The sequence below is a fragment of the Malurus melanocephalus genome, unplaced genomic scaffold (genome assembly GCF_030028575.1).
Source record: "Malurus melanocephalus ecotype Western Australia unplaced genomic scaffold, MMel_1.1 scaffold_351, whole genome shotgun sequence".
Taxonomy (NCBI): Eukaryota; Metazoa; Chordata; class Aves; order Passeriformes; family Maluridae; genus Malurus; species Malurus melanocephalus.
In genome coordinates this window covers 760,198-778,422 of record NW_026623583.1, presented here as the reverse complement: position 1 = coordinate 778,422, position 18,225 = coordinate 760,198, and the positions used below count along the sequence as shown (strand labels likewise).

Below are 18,225 nucleotides of genomic sequence, written 5' to 3'. Positions count from 1 at the left end.
CTGAGTTTTGGGTTATTAATGGTTATTCTGCAAGTTTTAAAAGGTATTTCAGAAATCAGGGGAAGGAGTTCTAGCTCTAAACAAAGATCATATGGCAAATATGGACATAAACAAATAACACGGAACAGGGAATCTCATTAATGATAACCAGAGATGAACATGAATAGAATTTGCCCATAAATTACAAAAGTATTCTGTTCTAGATATCCAAAAATAAAGTTTGCTAAACATACTCAATTATGACTGAACCCAGTAAAACACAGACTTTAGGAGCGCCCAATGTCTTGCATTTTCTCCTTCTCCAAGAGTGAATTTTCACATMAACTACTGGAAAAACAAATATATTTTCAGAAAGGAGTGTAGGTTTATCATAGAATCATAGAATTCTGTGATAAACCATATTCTTCTGAAAAGAAAGCCATAGTAAAAGTGTTCTTGTAATGGAGCAGTCTCTGCAGATGAACACAGATGTGGCTGGCTCTGCAGTGGGAAGTTTATTCTGCTGACACAGCTTTGCTTAGCAATCTCATTTTCCATCACCTTTTCTCTCAGTCTCCAGATTCCCTCAGGAAAATTGGTGAGAGCACACAGTTCTAGGTAGACAGCTCAAAAACAGAATTAGAATTGGAATTCTTTGGTACTTGGATACATTTTTATTGTTAGATTTAGATTTACTTCCGCAGAAATCTAAACCCCAAAACAACTGTTGAGTTCACTGACTGAAGAATTTGACGAGTTCATTCAGCAMYGTGTCAGCTGCATTCTGCTCTCCYCTCTCYCCCTTCTCTCCCTTCAGCTGCAGCCCCTGATTTTTCCAGGAATCCTGTGAAGAAGCTGTCAGTTGTTCAGGTTGGAGGGGAGGTCACCATTGCCTGCAAACCCAGTGCTTCCCCCAGGGCTGCTGTTTCCTGGAGAAAGGGCTCGGAGCTTCTGCGTCCCAACCAAAGGTAAAGGCAGTGATCAGCAGCAGAGTCGTGTGATCCTCTCTGTTTTAACCTCATTTCAAGATCAGGATTGTGACAGGGATGTCAGATGAAAAACTGCAGAGTTTTCAGTGCCTCTCCTTCCTTTGGAAACTCATTTGGAACCTCTTGATCAGGTTTGTCCCCAGGTTTTGGGACTGTGTGCCCCAAAGTTGTGAGGTCAGGAGGGAAGGCAATGTCACAAAAAGTGGGATTTTTGTAGGCAGTTGGGTTTGTATAGGGATTCACTTCCCTCCTGGAAACCTGGGGAYAAAAATTGCAAAATATTGAGGAGTGCTTGTTATGGGTTAATGAAATAACAAAGCTCATTAAAAAATGGGAGCTTTTGACAGCTCATTGATGGAAAACTCACCTGCCAGAGGCCTCTTTGTCTGTAGGGCAGCCATGGGGTTCCAGCAGGATTTGGCCCTGGCCCAGCACCTGGAACACACCCTCCCCGGCTGCTTTGGGCCATGTGGGCTGTGGTGAGAACCAATTCCTTATTTCTGAGTTACCAGGAACCATCTCCATTATTGTATTTCAATGTTCTCATGCACAGAGTGGGATTATTGGGGTGGACAATCCCTGTGGAGTTGGACTCCCTGATCCCTSTGGGTCCATCCCAGCTCAGGCTGTTCCTCARTTCTGTGATTCCACACTAATGGCARTTAAATGGTGAAATATTAAAATCRAAGGGTGGTGCTGACAGGAATGATGAATATTATATGCAACACACAGCCCTGGGGATATTTCCACACGCAAATGGGGACAGATGGATGAAATGGGCAGCAGTGCCTTCAGAAGTGCTGAGAACGTCTGAGAGCCCTCCTCAGCATCTCTCTCAGCTCCCAAACAGAACAGTGACCCTCTTTTGTCACATTCTGTTGTCAGGCTCGGAGAACTGTAATCAGTAATTCATAAAGCTCTGGAAACTGAGCGCCAGATTTTGCACACAGGACCAGTTGCTCAAGGAGGTTACTTTGGGTCACATCAGAMTTAAAATGATTATAATTCTCTCAAACATTATCCCAAAGGGTGATAAAAGAACTGGTTCCCTATGCCATGCTGCAGGAATGTACAGTGGAGATAAATCACATGAGTATTTATGAAAGAAAGTGCAAATCTGGGAATTTTATAGGTGCTGACAAGGGAACAAGGAAATTTGGGTGAGCAGTCCATCCCATGGACACAGAAAACTTCCATTGACTCTTCTCCCCTTTCAATAGTGGCAATTTTATTTCCATTTGAACCGCTCACGATGAAAAGCATTCTTCTAACTAGCATTTAATCAAATCTTTATTTGTATTTCGATTGTATTTCGATTACATGGCCTGTTCCAGAGGCTGAACTAAGCCTGGATCCCGACTTTCCACTACTCTGACATTCCCTGATCTACTGATAAAAAAAATAAAAAAAATAAAAAAAAAAAAAAAAAATTTACCCACTCCACACAGTATTTACCTGTGCTCCTGTATGAATTTACCAACAATAATTCCGAGCACACTGTAATTCCTGAGTGTCCCAGAAGCAAACAACAGGAGCAGGATTTACAGAAGGAGGCAGTGCTCAAATTCTCGTTATTGCCGGGGTGGCACTGGTGCAAAATGGGATGGACGAGGCTGTTTGATTATTGAATGACAAACTGGTGAATGCTGTGCTTTAAAGGGAAGGGAAATAAATCATCTCTCYGACAGAAAGCAAAATGAGAGAAGGGTTTGTGTGGCCGTGAAGCACGTGGCTAATTAAAGAGCTGAAATTGTACATCTCTGTGCTCGTAAAGAGAGAGGGAACGTGGTCTGCCTTCCTCTGTGGATGTGATTAAACCCYGACAAACCCTGATTTCTGCTCCCATTTTATCTTGCTGCAAATACAACCTTTATGGGCTCCTTTATTGGCCTGTTAAAAAAAATATTTGGTGGGGTTATAGATGGTAAAAAAAGGAAAAACCAACCTCACACAGTTCTGACAGCCAAACATTCCTAAATAACTCAGATTTTTGGAGTGATTTAGACAAATTCAATCTTTTGTTAAAGAAACAGTGAAACCACACTTATTCCACCCAAAGGGGGAAGAATATTCCTTCTTTTTCACCTTTTTCCTTTCACTTCTGATACTTTATTCCTGATACCCCTGAATATATGATAACCACTCTCCCTGATCAGCTGAACTCTTGATAAGACAGAAGAACTCAGCTTTATGTTAAATTCAGTTTGTAAGTGTACAAATTGTGCTAAATAGGAACACTTATTAATAGATTATCCAATATTAAAAAATGCACCATTTAATATTTTTTTTAATTGGATTTCCTCTAAGGTTTTTGTTTTGTTTTGTTTTGTTTTGTTTTGTTTTGTTTTGTTTTGTTTTTTATTCAAGCAATTTTAAGTTTTCAAAGCTGCAATGTTTGGGCCCTGCTGTCTGAAAAACACCTTCCAATTTTTTTAGGGCAGAGTTTCCTCCAGCCCCACTTGTCTCTCCCATCCTTTCTGTGGCTCAAACACATCATTGCTCAGCTCTTCAGCAGCTTGTCTSCTCTAATTTCTGTAAGAGATTTTATTGCACTTGAAGCACAGATGTAAATCCTGCAGAAAATGCCAAAATAATCATTTTCTTTACATCAGATGGTGAAATAAAGCCTGAACATACCAGTACCAGATCCACTCATTGTTCCCAGCCCTCTCCATTGATTGTTCTCCTTCCAAATTTTCATAAATAACCCCATTCCACCCTYACTGATGKGGYTTATCCCCTRAATACTGGGATKTAGCCATGGTCTGTGCTGCTGGCMYMTTAGAGAGGGAATTCCAGGTTATCAGCAATAGGAATACCAAAGAAATCCCACAGCTGGTGATTCTGGCAGGTTTTCCCTGCTCCTTCCTCCCATGATCCCAAATCAGCTCGTCTGGATCACCCAGCTCAGCTCAGGGGCTCCCTTGGGTGCTCACCCCATTTTTTGGGCCACAATCTGGAGAAATGAGGTTTGGGGGGCAATGCCACTTCTCCAAGGGACAAAAGTTTGGGCCTTTGAGGAATAAATGACTTTTCCTGGTGTGTGCTGTCGGTTTTAGCTCCAAATAGGAATGAAGCACAACAAAAACCTGAGTTTTGTGCTCCCRACTCCTCCCCGTGGAGTCTGACACAGATCTCAGCTATTTTCATGTGTGTCACATCCTCAGCACACGCAACAGGAGCTTTCTTCATCTCACTTCTCGCTTCTCTCCCCTCGTAGCCACCGAGGAAAAGGAAGAGAAGAAAGGAACAATTCATATATTAAATAAAACAAATTTTCCAGTCTAGACACTGATCTCATCTGCCTTCAGCGAATTCCGATCTGGGCCCCTCATGGAAAACTTCTTTCACAAAAAAACTCCTTTTGATGGAAGGCATTTTAATAAATGGGAATTGGGCCTGGTTTTGCTTTGCCAGGGAGAGGTGCTATTCCCCCAGCATGGGCAGAGAATGCATAGGAACATATGGGATTGGCTTCACTCGGAATTTCAATGAGCAGAGCTGAGGGGAAGCTGAGAAATGAGGTAGGCTGGAAGAATGCATTAGTCATATACAGCACTTTCCATGCATTAATAATCAGTAATAAGCAAATATTCATAATTTAAATTGTTTTCTGGGGCCTGGGCAAGGAGTGTGTTTAGGGATTATAAAATATGCTCAATGCTTGTTGGCTCCCAGAGTGGTTTGTAGGACGCAGTTCAGTCCCAGCTCTCTGAAGGATGGGAACGGCTCCTCTGCCACAATAAAGCTGAATTTTCTGTCCTGTGGCAYGCTTGGTTTGGGTGTTTTACACTCAATTCTTGCATTACTTAGAGGAAAACAATGAGAAATCCCTGTACTCAGGGGAACCCTATCAGTAAGGGTGGAATGGGGTTATTTATGAAAATTTGGAAGGAGAACAATCAATGGAGAGGGCTGGGAACGGTGAGTGGATCTGGTACTGGTGAGTTCAGGCTTTATTTCAACATCTGATGTAAAAAAATGATTATTTTGGTATGGGAAAACAATGGAGCACCAACATGAAAAGCTGTATTTCAACAACAAAGAAAATGTGTGTGCAAAGAAAATGAAGCAGATGTTGGGGAGAGGGAATTATCTGGGAATTGTTGAGTTCTTGGAGCTGCCCCTTGGATCCTCAGACTCGAGGGGCTCTCCTGCTCCAGGTGAGCAGCCAGGACCCAGCAGGGTTCTGTAGGATTTGTTCACAGCCTGCAGGACCTTTCCCCATCCCACTCTGAGCACTCAGGGCCCCCTCTGCTTGTGCTTCCTTCTGCTCCTCCACTGTTCCCTGCCAGATCCCAAAACCATTATAAACCTTTTTGTTATCAGGGAAAAGGCTTGGTTTGTTTCTGTGGGTGGAATTAGGCAAACAGGGAGTGGACTGAGGGGATTTTGGGGTGACCAGGGGCTGGACTGGGTGATCCTCGTGGGTACCTCCCAGCTCAGCCTATCCTGTGATTATTTGGGAAATGAGAAAAATCCTCAATCTCCTGATCAAACACAGCACACAAAAGGTATTGTCTGTGAAACAGCATTTCCCACCAATTGGAGCAGAAATGTGTCAGGACAGTTCAGCAAACTTCAGGGAAACATTTCAATTACCAGAACGTCAGCGTTGTTGGTTCAGCTTCAGAATATCAGTTATCCTTAAAAAATAAATTTAAAAAAATCTGCTTGTGGGGGAATCACGACCAAATGGATAGAAAATTCCAAAATTTGCACTAGTCTGCTAACAAAGGARGAGATGGATGGCACTTGACTGTGCTTCAGCTGAAGTCAATATGCAGCCTAAGGAGTTATTTACTGCTCCTTGGCAGGTGCATCCCTCCCTGATGAGACACCAAAGTTAGATGAGCAAAGCTGGGGGAGTGAAACCCATCCAGAGTTTCTCTGCTGCCTTGGAGTCAGAGCAGAGGAGTAGCACAGGCAAAGAGGAGCTTTGCTTGCTTTCCTCACCCACTGCCTGCACATAAAAAAAACCCAGATATTTGCATGCAGGTACTAAATTCCATATAAAATGCACCTTTCTTATGATACTCCAGCCCTATAACTCTATTCCCAGCTTTCTACAGCAATGCAGTTGGGTGAGTAGCACTGGGATATTAATTTTACTATTATTTTATTTTTGAAGTCTGGTTTTTGAAGCCTGGATTAAGTGTATCTCTGTTTTTATCCTCCTTGCTTTCCTAGCACGAGGAGCTTTGCACAGCTTTGATGAGATGCCTTAACCCTTCCATCTTATAGGGGGCTGTGTGCTTGTAAAGGAGTTCATTTCCTATTTTAGTATTTAAATGGAGCTCTTGAAGTGTGGGCATCAGCAATCAGAGCAATTCCAGCTATCTCAGACACCACTGCTGCAAGTCAACACGAATACAAATCACGCTTATCTGTTGATGAAATCCCACYTTTGCTTGGGCAACCAATGGGATTGATTCCCCATCTGCTAAATTTGATTAATCACTCTGGYTCCACTCCCTGCTTACAGACAGGAATCAAAAGCACTGATTGACCTGCCTGCTTKCAGGGTTTGGTCTGAACTCACCTGTTAAGACATGAAAACTCCTACAAAACCCGGGGCTGCCTTTTAGGGTTGGTTTTTATCTCTGAAGCCACGCTGTTGCAGCACATTTGGTGCCAACCAGACAAACCCCACCGTCACACCACTCCTGAGGAAATGCTGAGCGCTGCAGGAAATGTTTTCTAGCTAAAAATACCCAGTGCTGGGATCAGAGTGGTCCTGGTTTCAGAGGGAACAGAAAAGAGGAGGGTATTGCAGAGCAATGAGAGAGACACTGCAGTGCATTTATTGTGGATTTATTCCCTCTCAGCAGGGAGTTTGTCTGGTTTTGGTGTTGGCTGTGGGCATTTTCCAGTGCTGCCTCCTGAACGGTGCCACTGGATCTGGGAGGAGCATCACACATGGCAGCACTCCCAGGAATGGATGTTTCACAGCCAAGGGCTTGACAGAAAATTCCTCCAACTCTCCTGAAGTACCTTCAATCTTTCCTTCTCCTCCGTGTTTCTGGTTCCTCTGTTCTTGTCCCCYGTGCTGAGGGTGAAGGCAGGGGGATGGAAAACCTGAATGAAAGATGAGGAGGGAGACAAGGAGAAGGAAGAACAGGCCCAGACAATGGGAAGGAAAGGGCAATATTTTATTTTTCCTTCCTTATCTTCTTTTGCTTTGTTTCCCCCCTTTCTTCTCTCTCTGTTTTGTTTTCATTTGAAGTCAAGGCACAGCTCATGTCCTGTCCCTGCTCCATGCACAGATCCCRATGGATGCTCAGGGCTCCAGCCAAAACCAGCTAAGCTCATTGGATTTTTTCCATTGAGCAGGCTGGGAATCAAGATTCCTGATTAGGAGTCTGCACAAAAAAAAAAAAATAATGAGAGAATGCAACCTTCTGTGCTGCACTTCTAGGCCAAGCTGTGCTGCCATGCACATCATTACTGCTGGGGGAATTGGTGTGGCATCAAAAATACCAGTGTGGGGTGGAAAATATGCAGCAAATTTGGAAAACAGGCACCAGATTTGGGAAACATGCACCAGATTTGGGAAACATGCACCAAAACTGGAAAACATTCACCAGGTTTGGGAAACATTCATGAGATTTGGGAAACATCCACTAGATTTGGAAACCATGCACCAAGTTTGGAAAATATGCCCCAAATTTGGGAAACAGGTACCAAATTCAGAAAAAAAAATTCACCAAATTTGCTGTAGAGGCACCAAATCAAAGATTGTGCTCCTGAACATTCTCAAAGGCAGTGTAACATTGGAGGGAGCAGATCAGGGTGTGTTGAGGGGGTGATATAAAATGAAATATGGACACAGAATATCCCAGGGTGGGAGGGATCCACAGGGAGCATCAAGGTCCAGCTGCTGGCCCTGCACTGGACATATGTGATGGACTGTGGCCAGACAATTTCTAAGAATGAGAATCAAAGAGTCTTCCAGGGAGGGATTTCTGGGGTCATTTGGAGTGGGAAGGGTTGTGAGAACACAGAAACAACACACTGAAACTCTTTTCCCAAAACTCCTTTCCCAAAAATCCCTGAAAAAGTGGCTGAAGCTTGGCCAATGTGGAAGATCTGAGGAGGCCATGAACACCCTTGGTTTATCCATGGGATTTTGCTACACAATAATGCTGCTGTTTCACTGCTCCTTTTCCAGAACTAAAAAATCTTCGGATTTTTAGTGAAAGGCAAATCTGGAAAAGAAAAGGAAAAGCTGCAGGGACACACACGAGTGACAGAATGTGAATCACGCATCAAAAAGACAGAAACTTCCTAAACTTCCTCTGCTCTGCACTATTTTGAGCAAGGATGAGGATTTGGGACTTCAGCGAACCACACACACTGTCCCCATCATTGTCACTCAAGCTGGGCATGAATTCACCAGCCCAGGGAGGGTTGTCCCAGGTTTTCTKCAGGCTCACAGGGAGCTCAAACAACAGGAACAAGGAGCTGGAGGYGATGAGGAATTTAGATTTAGGCTGGATGGGGTTTGGAACACCCTGGGACAGTGGAAGGTGGCCCTGCCCATGGTAGGGGTGGAATGGGATGGGCTTTAAGATCCCTTCCAATCCAAACCATCCTGGGATTCTCTGATTCTATTTTAGGGATGAGTTCCAGGGTTTCTGAAAYCCACCCAGTGCCATGCTGGACAGAATTCTTTGAGATTTTATTGCACTTGTGCCTCTGAAATGTGTTCTGGCAAGCTGAGGGAAGCAGCTTCCTGCAAGTGAATGAATCTCCCACGCTGAGGGTAATTCAGGGCCTTCTGTACAGTTTAAATTCTGCTCAAGTCCCATATTAAGGGCTTAGTTTTACATCTGGAGTGCATTAGGCTGARTCAGAGCTCTTGATAGAGTCTGGATCATAAAAATGATGATTAATGGTGGGATTAGAGCAGTGGCAKTGTGGACATCCCACCCTGTGCTGCAAGAGCTTTTATCTGATGYAGGGAGTTACAAGGATTTCATAAAACCAGCAGAACTCGGGAGACAGGAAATCTGGCAGCTGTTTTATTTGGCAGTTCAGCTCCTTTTCTCCTTTTCTTTGCCATACACACAGAGGTGCTGTTGCCCAGTATTCCCTGGCTCCAAGYTCTGGGATGGATCCCTACAAGAGGTTTGGGCACTGGGTGTTTTTGTCACTTTTTYCTTTGGCCATGGCAGAAGAACATCTGCCTCACATTTTATCCTCGAGTGGTTTACAGACAAGGCAAAACAATTTTGGCTATTTCATGTTAAAGGCAGTAGCAKCTCCTGAAAATCCTGTATTTTCTCCGGAACCTTTCTGATGGGGAATAGCTCAGTTCAGATGTCTGTATATATTTACATAAATAAATATTTGTGGTTCCAACTGCAGAGATTTGATGCAAAAATAGTTCTATTTTTAGGAAGAGRGGGGAATTTTAAGAAATAGGAAGGAACACTTCTAGCATCACGTTCTGTAATTTCTAATATTTTCTACGATATTCTAATAATATTCTTTACAATATTTTAATAAGACTATTCAGYCAGATTGCATAATTTTGTTTTGATCCAAATAGTTAAAAGATTACASTGGCATTTGTTTGATTTCCAGTTAATTGTCAGTCAAGCCCGAAGCTCATTGATAGCAGCATGCAGATAAGGAAAATCTTTTAAGCRCAGTTTATTAAATGGCAACACCATTAGCATACAAATGATGCTGGGAACAGAATAAACAGGTACAAAGATCATTAACATAGGATACAGACAGTCAGATCTCAGATGGGACTCGCTGGGACCTTTTCAAAAATACCAGCGCTGTCAGCAGCAGGGACAAGTCATTCACTCAGGCAAACTTTACTCACATTTCCTTCTGCATAAATCRCTGGTAATTCTGAGTCACCTGGGAGCTGTGCTCGTCTTCCTGCCCCTTCCCTTTGTAGTTTTTAACTCAGCCTCTCCTGCTCCTCAATCTTGGTGAAATTAGAGGAGTCAGATATTGTCTCAGTGTCTGGCAGCGCGTCTGGAGGAATTTATAAACAATATATCTTAGCACAGCCTGGAAATAAAGAGGGGGTTTGCTCCTGAGCAGCAAGGGGAGGCTGAGCAACACGGTTTCAAATAGGATTTCTCAGATAATAAAAATTACTTTGCCTCTGATTTCATCAGATCCAGATTCCTCCCTTTTTATCTGTACAGTGCCACRATGAGGCTTCAGTGACGTTGGGAGGTGTCAGATATTAGAGGCAGACAGGAGACAAGAAGAGGAAATCTTTACAAAATATCAGGGTTACTTTATTTGGGAAGGAATTACGCCCTTGAAGGGAGAGCTGYCCTTGTGGCAGCGCTGAAACCTGCAGAATTCACCCTGATTTTACACCCCTCCAGGTCAAGATTTTGATGGGGATTTCAAAGACCTTGGCTGTTTGAATCTGTGCATTTCATATCCATGAATTAACATCCCAAAAACCAAAAACAGATTGGCTGAACAATGCAACAGAGCACAAAGCCACCTCTGCTGCACTTTCAAATCTAATGACTTGACACCTCTTTCTTTTCTCAGATTTTCTGTTTTCTATCAGCCCTCTTAAATACATATTATTCTTTCATGCTCTCAAGATCAAAGCAAATAGCCATCAACAATCTTTTGTTCACACGAGACAACACGTTCRGAGATGGTTTGTTTGGCCTGGTTAATTAAAAGCTGTACCTATCATCCCTGCTTGATTTCTCAAGTTCTTCGCTTAAAAAGTATGTGTGACAATTTTAATGAGCTCTCACTTCTTCCCCACATCCTCGTGGCTTCTGCACAAACTTTGCAAACTCTTCTTTTTGAACATCACACGGAGCTCTGACTCCAGCAGATCCTGTTGAGGTGATTTGTTTTCCCTGCCTGCACACGGTGCTCGTCTCATCTCCTGATGGAGACACTCAGAGAGGAATTTCAATGTTTATACGTGATGGGGTGAAAGCAAAAGAGGGTCAGGTTGGATTAGGAATGAGGAAGAAATATTTCACAATGTAGGTGACAAAACACTGCCACAGGATGCCCAGAGAAGCTGTGGCTGCCCCTGCATCCCTGGAAGTGTCCCAGGCCAGGCTGGGCGAGGCTTGGAGCACCCTGGGATGGTTTTTAAGGTCCMTTCCAACCCAAACCRTTCCACAGTTCTACATGGAATAATATTTCTCGATATTCCCAATCCTTCCTGGCGTGCAGGAAATTTGTATGAAATGACAGAACTGGATTTGATCTCTCCATTTCCTCAGAGCTGTGACACTGTGGGAACAGATCCCAGGGGCCTCTTTCACCTCCTTTGCACAAATCCTTTATTCTCACAAAGCTGCACCTCTTTATACTTTCAATTTTCCCGGGCTGAGCTCCCATTGGCTGTTTGCTCTCCACCTGCTTGTGAGATTTGTGCTTTCACCCCCTTGTCCAGCACTTATTTATCTACTGAGAGCATTCCAGTTCTCCTGGCAGACAAAATATTCTCCTCACATTGTGTTGGAYGAGTTAAACTTTTCTGTCTCATCACAACGCTTGGAATTACCTTGTCCTGTGATGCAGCTGCTCAGAATTATTATCTGCAGCCTCCAGTGTTGTGGAAATGTTTYCCAGGCAGCCTTTCAGCAGGTGCCTTTCGCAGCTGCTTTTTGAATTGTTTGTCAGAGTCTGCTCCAAAGCCCACTAAAGGAAATATTCCCATTGCCTTCAGCACCACAGCTCCGTGTTTGGGAAGAGAAATGGGAGAGGACAAAGTGAACCCRCCCAGGGCAGAAAGTCGTGGCTCTGAGGGACTTTAGGGTGACTCTGCTGCTCTTGGTAACTGGGGCTCTGTTTCAGAGAGCTTTTCTCTGTTTCTTCTTGCATTTGAAATGCAGCATTTTTGATTTTCTGCTGTGCTCTGTCTTCTCACCCCTCTCCTKATACAAACCTCAGGACAGCTGGAAATTTCTCACTTTAAAAAAAAATTATCTTCAATTCCCTTCCCCTGTAAACTGGTTACTTTGGAGTCCTTTGTGTTCCTACACAAATTCTGCCTGAGTATTTTATTTACTGCTCGCTCTAATTGTCGTTAGGTAGCGTGACCCATTTCAAACAGCTCAAGAGCTTCTATTTCTCACATTTTTCTCTCTGCTAAGCTCCATTTTGATCCACTGAARGAGCCATTCCATCCTCAGCCTGCCCAGCCATTGAAATATTGTTTCAGAACAGCTTTTCCTCAGATCAAACACGACACTGTCAGCTCTTGAGCGGGTACAAACCCCTCTCAGTGGCGAAATGAGAGAGATGGGAATTATCAAGGTCTCGATTCATCATGGAGAAGACAGGGATGAAAAATCTGAGGCATGACCAAACTTCAGTGGAAAAGCTGTAACCAGAACCCACGGGGGTTGAGACAGAGCTTTCAAAGCTTCTCCCCTTTGCTATTCTGTATTTTACTGATTTTTTTTTTTTTTCCTGTGTATTTACCTACATTGAAGCTTTTGGGGACTGAGATTGTAGTTTTAGGTGGTTTTTTTGCTTTATGCCACCTCTGGATTTTAATTTGCACCTCAGAGCTTTTAGGTGCAACTGCAGTAAAAATAACAGGTCATCAATATTTGATGGAGAGAAAGACACGAAGGTGGCTTGTTAGAAATGATTATTCAGGTACCCAGTTTGTGAACATTTGCTGATTCACGCTGGAATCTCTTTGGACACTGTTTGATGAACACCATATGTTACCCAGCCACTCGAGTGCATCCCCTGTTTTATCACCAGCAGTTTTTCTGGTGGCTGGTGCGAGCTGATGTGAGGAAACGCATCATTAATGCAAAAAAAAAAAAAGTATTGCAGAGGCAGAAGGGGAATATTTGGAAATGTTTCTCCATGTTCAAAGCTGCCTTTGACACAGAGGCACAGGTGGGTCCTCACACACCTTGCCCTAAAATCCAACCTAACCCAGCTTCACTCATCCTTTCTTATCCAAAAAAGATCATCCAGCTGATCTCTGTGTTGAAGGGTGGACTTTGCTGCTTCCTGCTTTGCTCTGCTCTGGTTTAAAATGATGGATTATTAAACCTGAACCTATTTCCTCCCTGTGCCACAAGTGGCAAACCAGCAGCTGCTGCAGTACCCCGTCATTATTGCCAAGGAAACAAAGATTTTTCATCCCAGCCCAAATCCCTTCCCCTCTCAGCTCCACAGCCCAGTGACAGCAATCCTAAACGCACCTTGACCTGCTCAGGAGAACATCTCTGAGCAGGGAAAGGTCAGAGGAGTGTGGRAGACATGAACCTGGGGGGATGTAAGCAAGAAAAACACCAGAAATCCAAGTTTAGGGTTTCCCTTTCCCAGCTGAGAGGCTGAGAGAGTGCAGCAGAATCAGGACAAGGTCTGATGTGTGTTCCACCTGCAGCTACAAGTGTGTAAATGCCAGACTGGAAAACAGAAACATGCTGTGCTGATTTTTTTCTTTTTTTTTTTTTTTTTTTTTGTGTGTGTGTTTAATGGTTCTGATGCTCCTGCCAGCTCCAACTTCTGCTCTTGTGATTGTTCATTTCCTTTAATAATTCAGCACATCACCCAATCTTATGTTGTTAGTAATAAATATTAAATACCCAAGCTGTGATGCATGAATTAGAGATTTTCTATTTTATGAAAGGATTCTTGTATTAGAGTTACATGTCAATTAAATGAGGGGTATAAAAAGTGATGCAGGGCTGCTGCAAGTGAATGGAGCCCGTTTTCCTGTGGAGTTGTGATTTACACTGGATTTTTTTGAGTGTAAGGAAATGTGGCATTTAGGTGCAGATTCTCTGAATCCTGTTAAGGACTGAGCTTAGAGGCAAGAGGAGAAACACATGGAGACTCTGACCCTATTTTTATGCAGCTTCCAGGACCTTCGTGCCCTAAATTTCCTTTAAACTCAGAAAAAATTTGGTCCAGAAATTCCACATTTACCAGGTGCAGCACGTGGGTGTTGAAGAGCTGGTTAAAAAAAAATCTAAAATATTTCAGAATAATATTTTCTATTCTAAAGTCCATTGCTCAGCTAATTCAGTTTTGATTTTAAAATCCTCTGCTTTTAGGTGTGTGTTCTGTGTGTTCCTGAAGAAAATCCCCAAAATTCTGATTTGTGCCCTTCTCTGTGACAGCAGAAGGGTGTCAGGCACACTGTGGCAGCTTACCCAAGGAAATCATGTGCCAAACCTTCTACTGACATCCTAAAGCACCTCATTAACATGAAAAAAAAAAATATATAGAAAGAAGCTTAAAAAATAATTTTGCCCATAAAACCCAGGAGTGGTCCTGAAATTGCCATTAAATGTGATTTTCCCAGTACTCTGCAAACTGATATCAACAACTCCAAGGTGGTTTGGGGCCCTTTCAGACAGTGCTGAATTTGATTTGGTTCCTGGGCTTGTGAGGTGGTATTTGARCATCTCAGCCAGTCTGATAATATCTTTTAATAATGCTGAAAAAATTCCACAGGCAGCTGGGCTCTCACACAACTTTAGCTTGGCTTAGGAACACCAGGATCTGTAAAAAAATAAAGCATCTCATGATAAAAAATAACAAAATTCAGTAGCAAGTTGTGTCTTCTGACTTTTTTCTTGAGACTCCAGATTTTGCTGTAAGAAAGTCTCCTGGATAATCAATGATCAAGCCCAGTATGCCAACAGAACATTTCTAATATGGAAATTAATAAGCAGCAGAGGTGAAAATAGGTTAACACATACTCAGATTGCTGTAGAAGAGAAAACTCATAACATTTCAATATTAAAAGTAGCGTTGGATTTCTGTTACTATTCCTCTAGCAGAAATCTTTTTTGCTTTTATTTTTCTGTTTTTGCCCATAAAAGTTGTGGATTCCCCAGCCCTGGCAGTGCCTAAGGTTGGGTTGGATGGGGCTTGGAGCCACCTGAGATAGTGGAAGATGTCCCTGCCATGGCAGGGGTGGGATGAGCTGTAAGAACCCATCCAACCCAAGCTGTTCTGGGCTTCTATGATTCCATTTTGTTTGGTTTTTTTTTTTTCCCCAGGGTGGCATTCCTGGAGAATGGCAGCCTCAGGATCTTCAATATCACCAAGGCAGACGCTGGGGTTTACACCTGTGTGGCCACAAACCAGTTTGGATCTGCCAGAAACTCGGGGACCCTGATTGTGAAAGGTATTTCAGTGTTTCCTTCTTTCGTGGAACAGGACGAACTTTAAATTCCCTTCCAACCCAAACCATTCTGGGATTCTCTTATTTGAATTTGGAATTTTTTTCTCTTCACCTCCTTGTTTTCAGTAGTACAAGATGGTTGCTGCAGCCTGCAGTATGACCTCCTCCCTAACTTTGCATCTGGCAAAAAAAACTTTTYAATATTCACCTTCTGACAGAGCAATTAGCACTGATACAGCTCAGAGTGTGACCTGAGCTGGTGCTGCAGCACAGCCAGAGATGAAAACACCCAAAATTTCAGGGTTTCAGCAGCTCTGACTTCATTAAGGCTCTGTCCCCTTTCACATGACCCATACATTGCTTCAATATGGGAAAATCCCATTAAAACATGAAAAAAAAACCCCACATTATTTTGTTTGGCATTTATGAAGTTTATTAAAACACTGAGTAACAAACATGGTATAAAAACGATCTTGTTTGCAGGGAACATTTGTTTTTGTTTCCCCTCTGGAGAAGTTTGGGCTGTTCAATTATAGGCCTCATTGCTTCAGCATTATTTTCAACTGAAATGTCAGAACTTGGGAAAGCATAGCTAATGTGCAAATTAAGTTTATTGCTGCTCATTGAGTTGTTTATTCTTTGTGGGAGAAGTCTTTATTACACCTCCAGCACTCACAACATCTTCCCTCTTCCCTCCTCTGGAATGGGATTTGCCATTTAGTGCCTGTTTGCTGTTGCTAAGCGAGATGGATGGATCAGGCAGAACCAAGAGCTTTTAAGAAGCTTTTAGAAGTATTTGAGGTGGAAGTTTTGAAGACAAGCCCATAAAAAAAGCAGAAAATATCACCCAAGCRAACATTCTGCATTAGTGGGGATGAGGAGGATACAACGAGAGGTGCAAGAGGATGGGAGTACCATAATAAATTTTTTTTTTTTTTTGCTCTCACTACTCAAAAACACACATCATGCCCAAACCCAGCATAATTCCAAAAAGGACAGATTTCAATATTTATTTGGTGGAGACATATTGGTTCATGCTAGCAATAAAGGAGGTTTTTTTACAGTAAAAGCATTTGGACAGAGCTTGGATCACCCTGGGGTGGTGGAAACTGTCCCTGCTATGGCAGGGTTTGACACTGGGTGGGGTTTAAGGTCCTTTCCAACCCAAACCGCCCCAGAATTCTGTGATTTCCAACAAGAGGAGTTGARCTGTGATGAGCACCGCACTAACACAGCTCTCACACATTTCCTTCTCCTCCTCTCACATTATTTCCAGGACATATTAATATCGTCGAAGAGATTCTGCTCTCATTTTCTACATGTGTCTAAATCCTCACCATTTCACAACACTTTCATGCACAAAAGCTTTATTCAAGGGAATTGCTTACAACAAAGTGGTTGTTATCTCCAATCTGTCTGCCAGTCACATCAACACAAGTGAAGCCATATAAACCTATTTCTTTCCAAGCCATATAAACCTCTTTCTTTCCAAGCCATATAAACCTATTTTTTTCCCTTCAGCGAGCTGATACCTCTCTTCATAACAGCTGCAAGTTTGGGTCTCAATGTAACGGGTTAAAATGGATCAAATAAATAATTTTCCTGTGTGGGAGCTTCTTTGGAGCTGTAACATGAGGTTTGCTGTGGAGCAAAGTTGTACTGACATAAATAAAGATTAAGGATGGTGATGAATAGAGGAAGTGGGGATGAGCAGCAATTTTGCTTTTGCTGCAGTTTTTTGGTCAGGAGAATCCTTCAAGTTTGAAGAGCCCTCGGGCACATTTTTAAGAGTTGTAATGAAGTCTGCACTTTCTGACTGAAATCATAACTATTGATGATGGGCTTTATGAAGTCATATAATTTAGGGTGTTCCTAATAGAAATATGAACTAATTTAGGGTGTTCCYCTGACATCACACAACTGAGTGGTGGGGCTGGTGCTGCCATAGGAGTGGTCTAAAATAATCACCAAAGTAGAGAGAATACCTTTTATTACAGAACATTTGGCCAATTTGAAATCCTTTCCCAAAACTCCTTCAATAACTGCGATTTTTATATGCATTTTAATTTAAAATATCTATTTTTTTGTCTCCTCAGAAAGGACTTTCATCACTATTCCACCTTCTGACACGGATGCAACCGTTGGGGAGAGCATTGTCCTGCCATGCCAGGTGTCCCATGACCCCTCCCTGGACGTGGCATTCTCGTGGGMATTCAATGGCCAGAGGATCGATTTGAGCAGAGGAATCCATCACTTTGAAAGGATTGGAAGGGTGAGTTCCCCAAACTCCTTAATGAAACTCCTCACCACAGCCTTTACACGGCACAACTGTTTATCATAATTCCTCCCTCGCTGTTTATGCGCCTGGCAAATCACTGTTTCTTTACAAGGGCTGCAACCATTTATTTTGCTTCCCTAAATTTCATAAAGGCGCTTGAGTTATTTGTGAAGCCATAATAAAAATGTCCCCATGAAAGAAACTGATGATAGCCATGAATATTTTAATTTAAAAGCTGAATTCTTTATTAATATTGAGCAATTTATAAAAATGCCCAGTATGGAAAGCATGTTGTGAGTGATTAGTTTACCTTTTTTTTTTTTTTTTTTTTTTTTTTTTTTTTTTTTTTTTTTTTTTTTTTTTTTTTTTTTTTTTCCAGGAATCTGCTGGGGATTTGATGATAAGGAATATTCAGCTCCATCATTCTGGGAAATATGTGTGCACGGTGCAAACTTCTTTAGACAGCCAATCTGCAGCAGCAGATATAATTGTCAGAGGTATGTCTGTACTGGAGACACACAGATCTGGAGGAATTAGGAATTTTTTACATCAGCTGTTGTTTCAATGATTCCTAGGATATCAGTTCCATATTTCAATGTGAAATGTTTTATCTCTGGTRCTCTTGGCCCCAGATTGTGGCTAGCATGATCCTGGTGTTCAGCCAACCTGGTGAAACCTCTGCCATTCTGTCTTGGTCTCTCTGAAAGACAAAATTTTGGGGCCACGCAGGTCAGAGGGAAATCCTCTGATTTCAGCARTGTTGTCACTTCCTCCAGGCATCCCTGGGTCACTGTGCAGGCTGGGAAAATCAAAAAACCTCATTCCTTTCCCCTATTTGGAGATAATATGAA

The 18,225-nt window shown here is 42.5% G+C and overlaps 1 protein-coding gene across 1 annotated transcript in view; it reads left to right on the top strand.

Moving 5' to 3' along the window:
• CNTN6 (contactin 6) overlaps positions 1 to 18,225 on the top strand; it is a gene marked incomplete at its 5' end in the record, with an annotated part of 54,822 nt that overhangs the window by 21,701 nt on the left and 14,896 nt on the right. Inside the window, 4 exon segments of the mRNA XM_057378264.1 lie at positions 797 to 947; positions 14,972 to 15,099; positions 17,193 to 17,368; positions 17,754 to 17,871. Coding sequence (XP_057234247.1) covers positions 797 to 947; positions 14,972 to 15,099; positions 17,193 to 17,368; positions 17,754 to 17,871 — 573 coding nt within the window.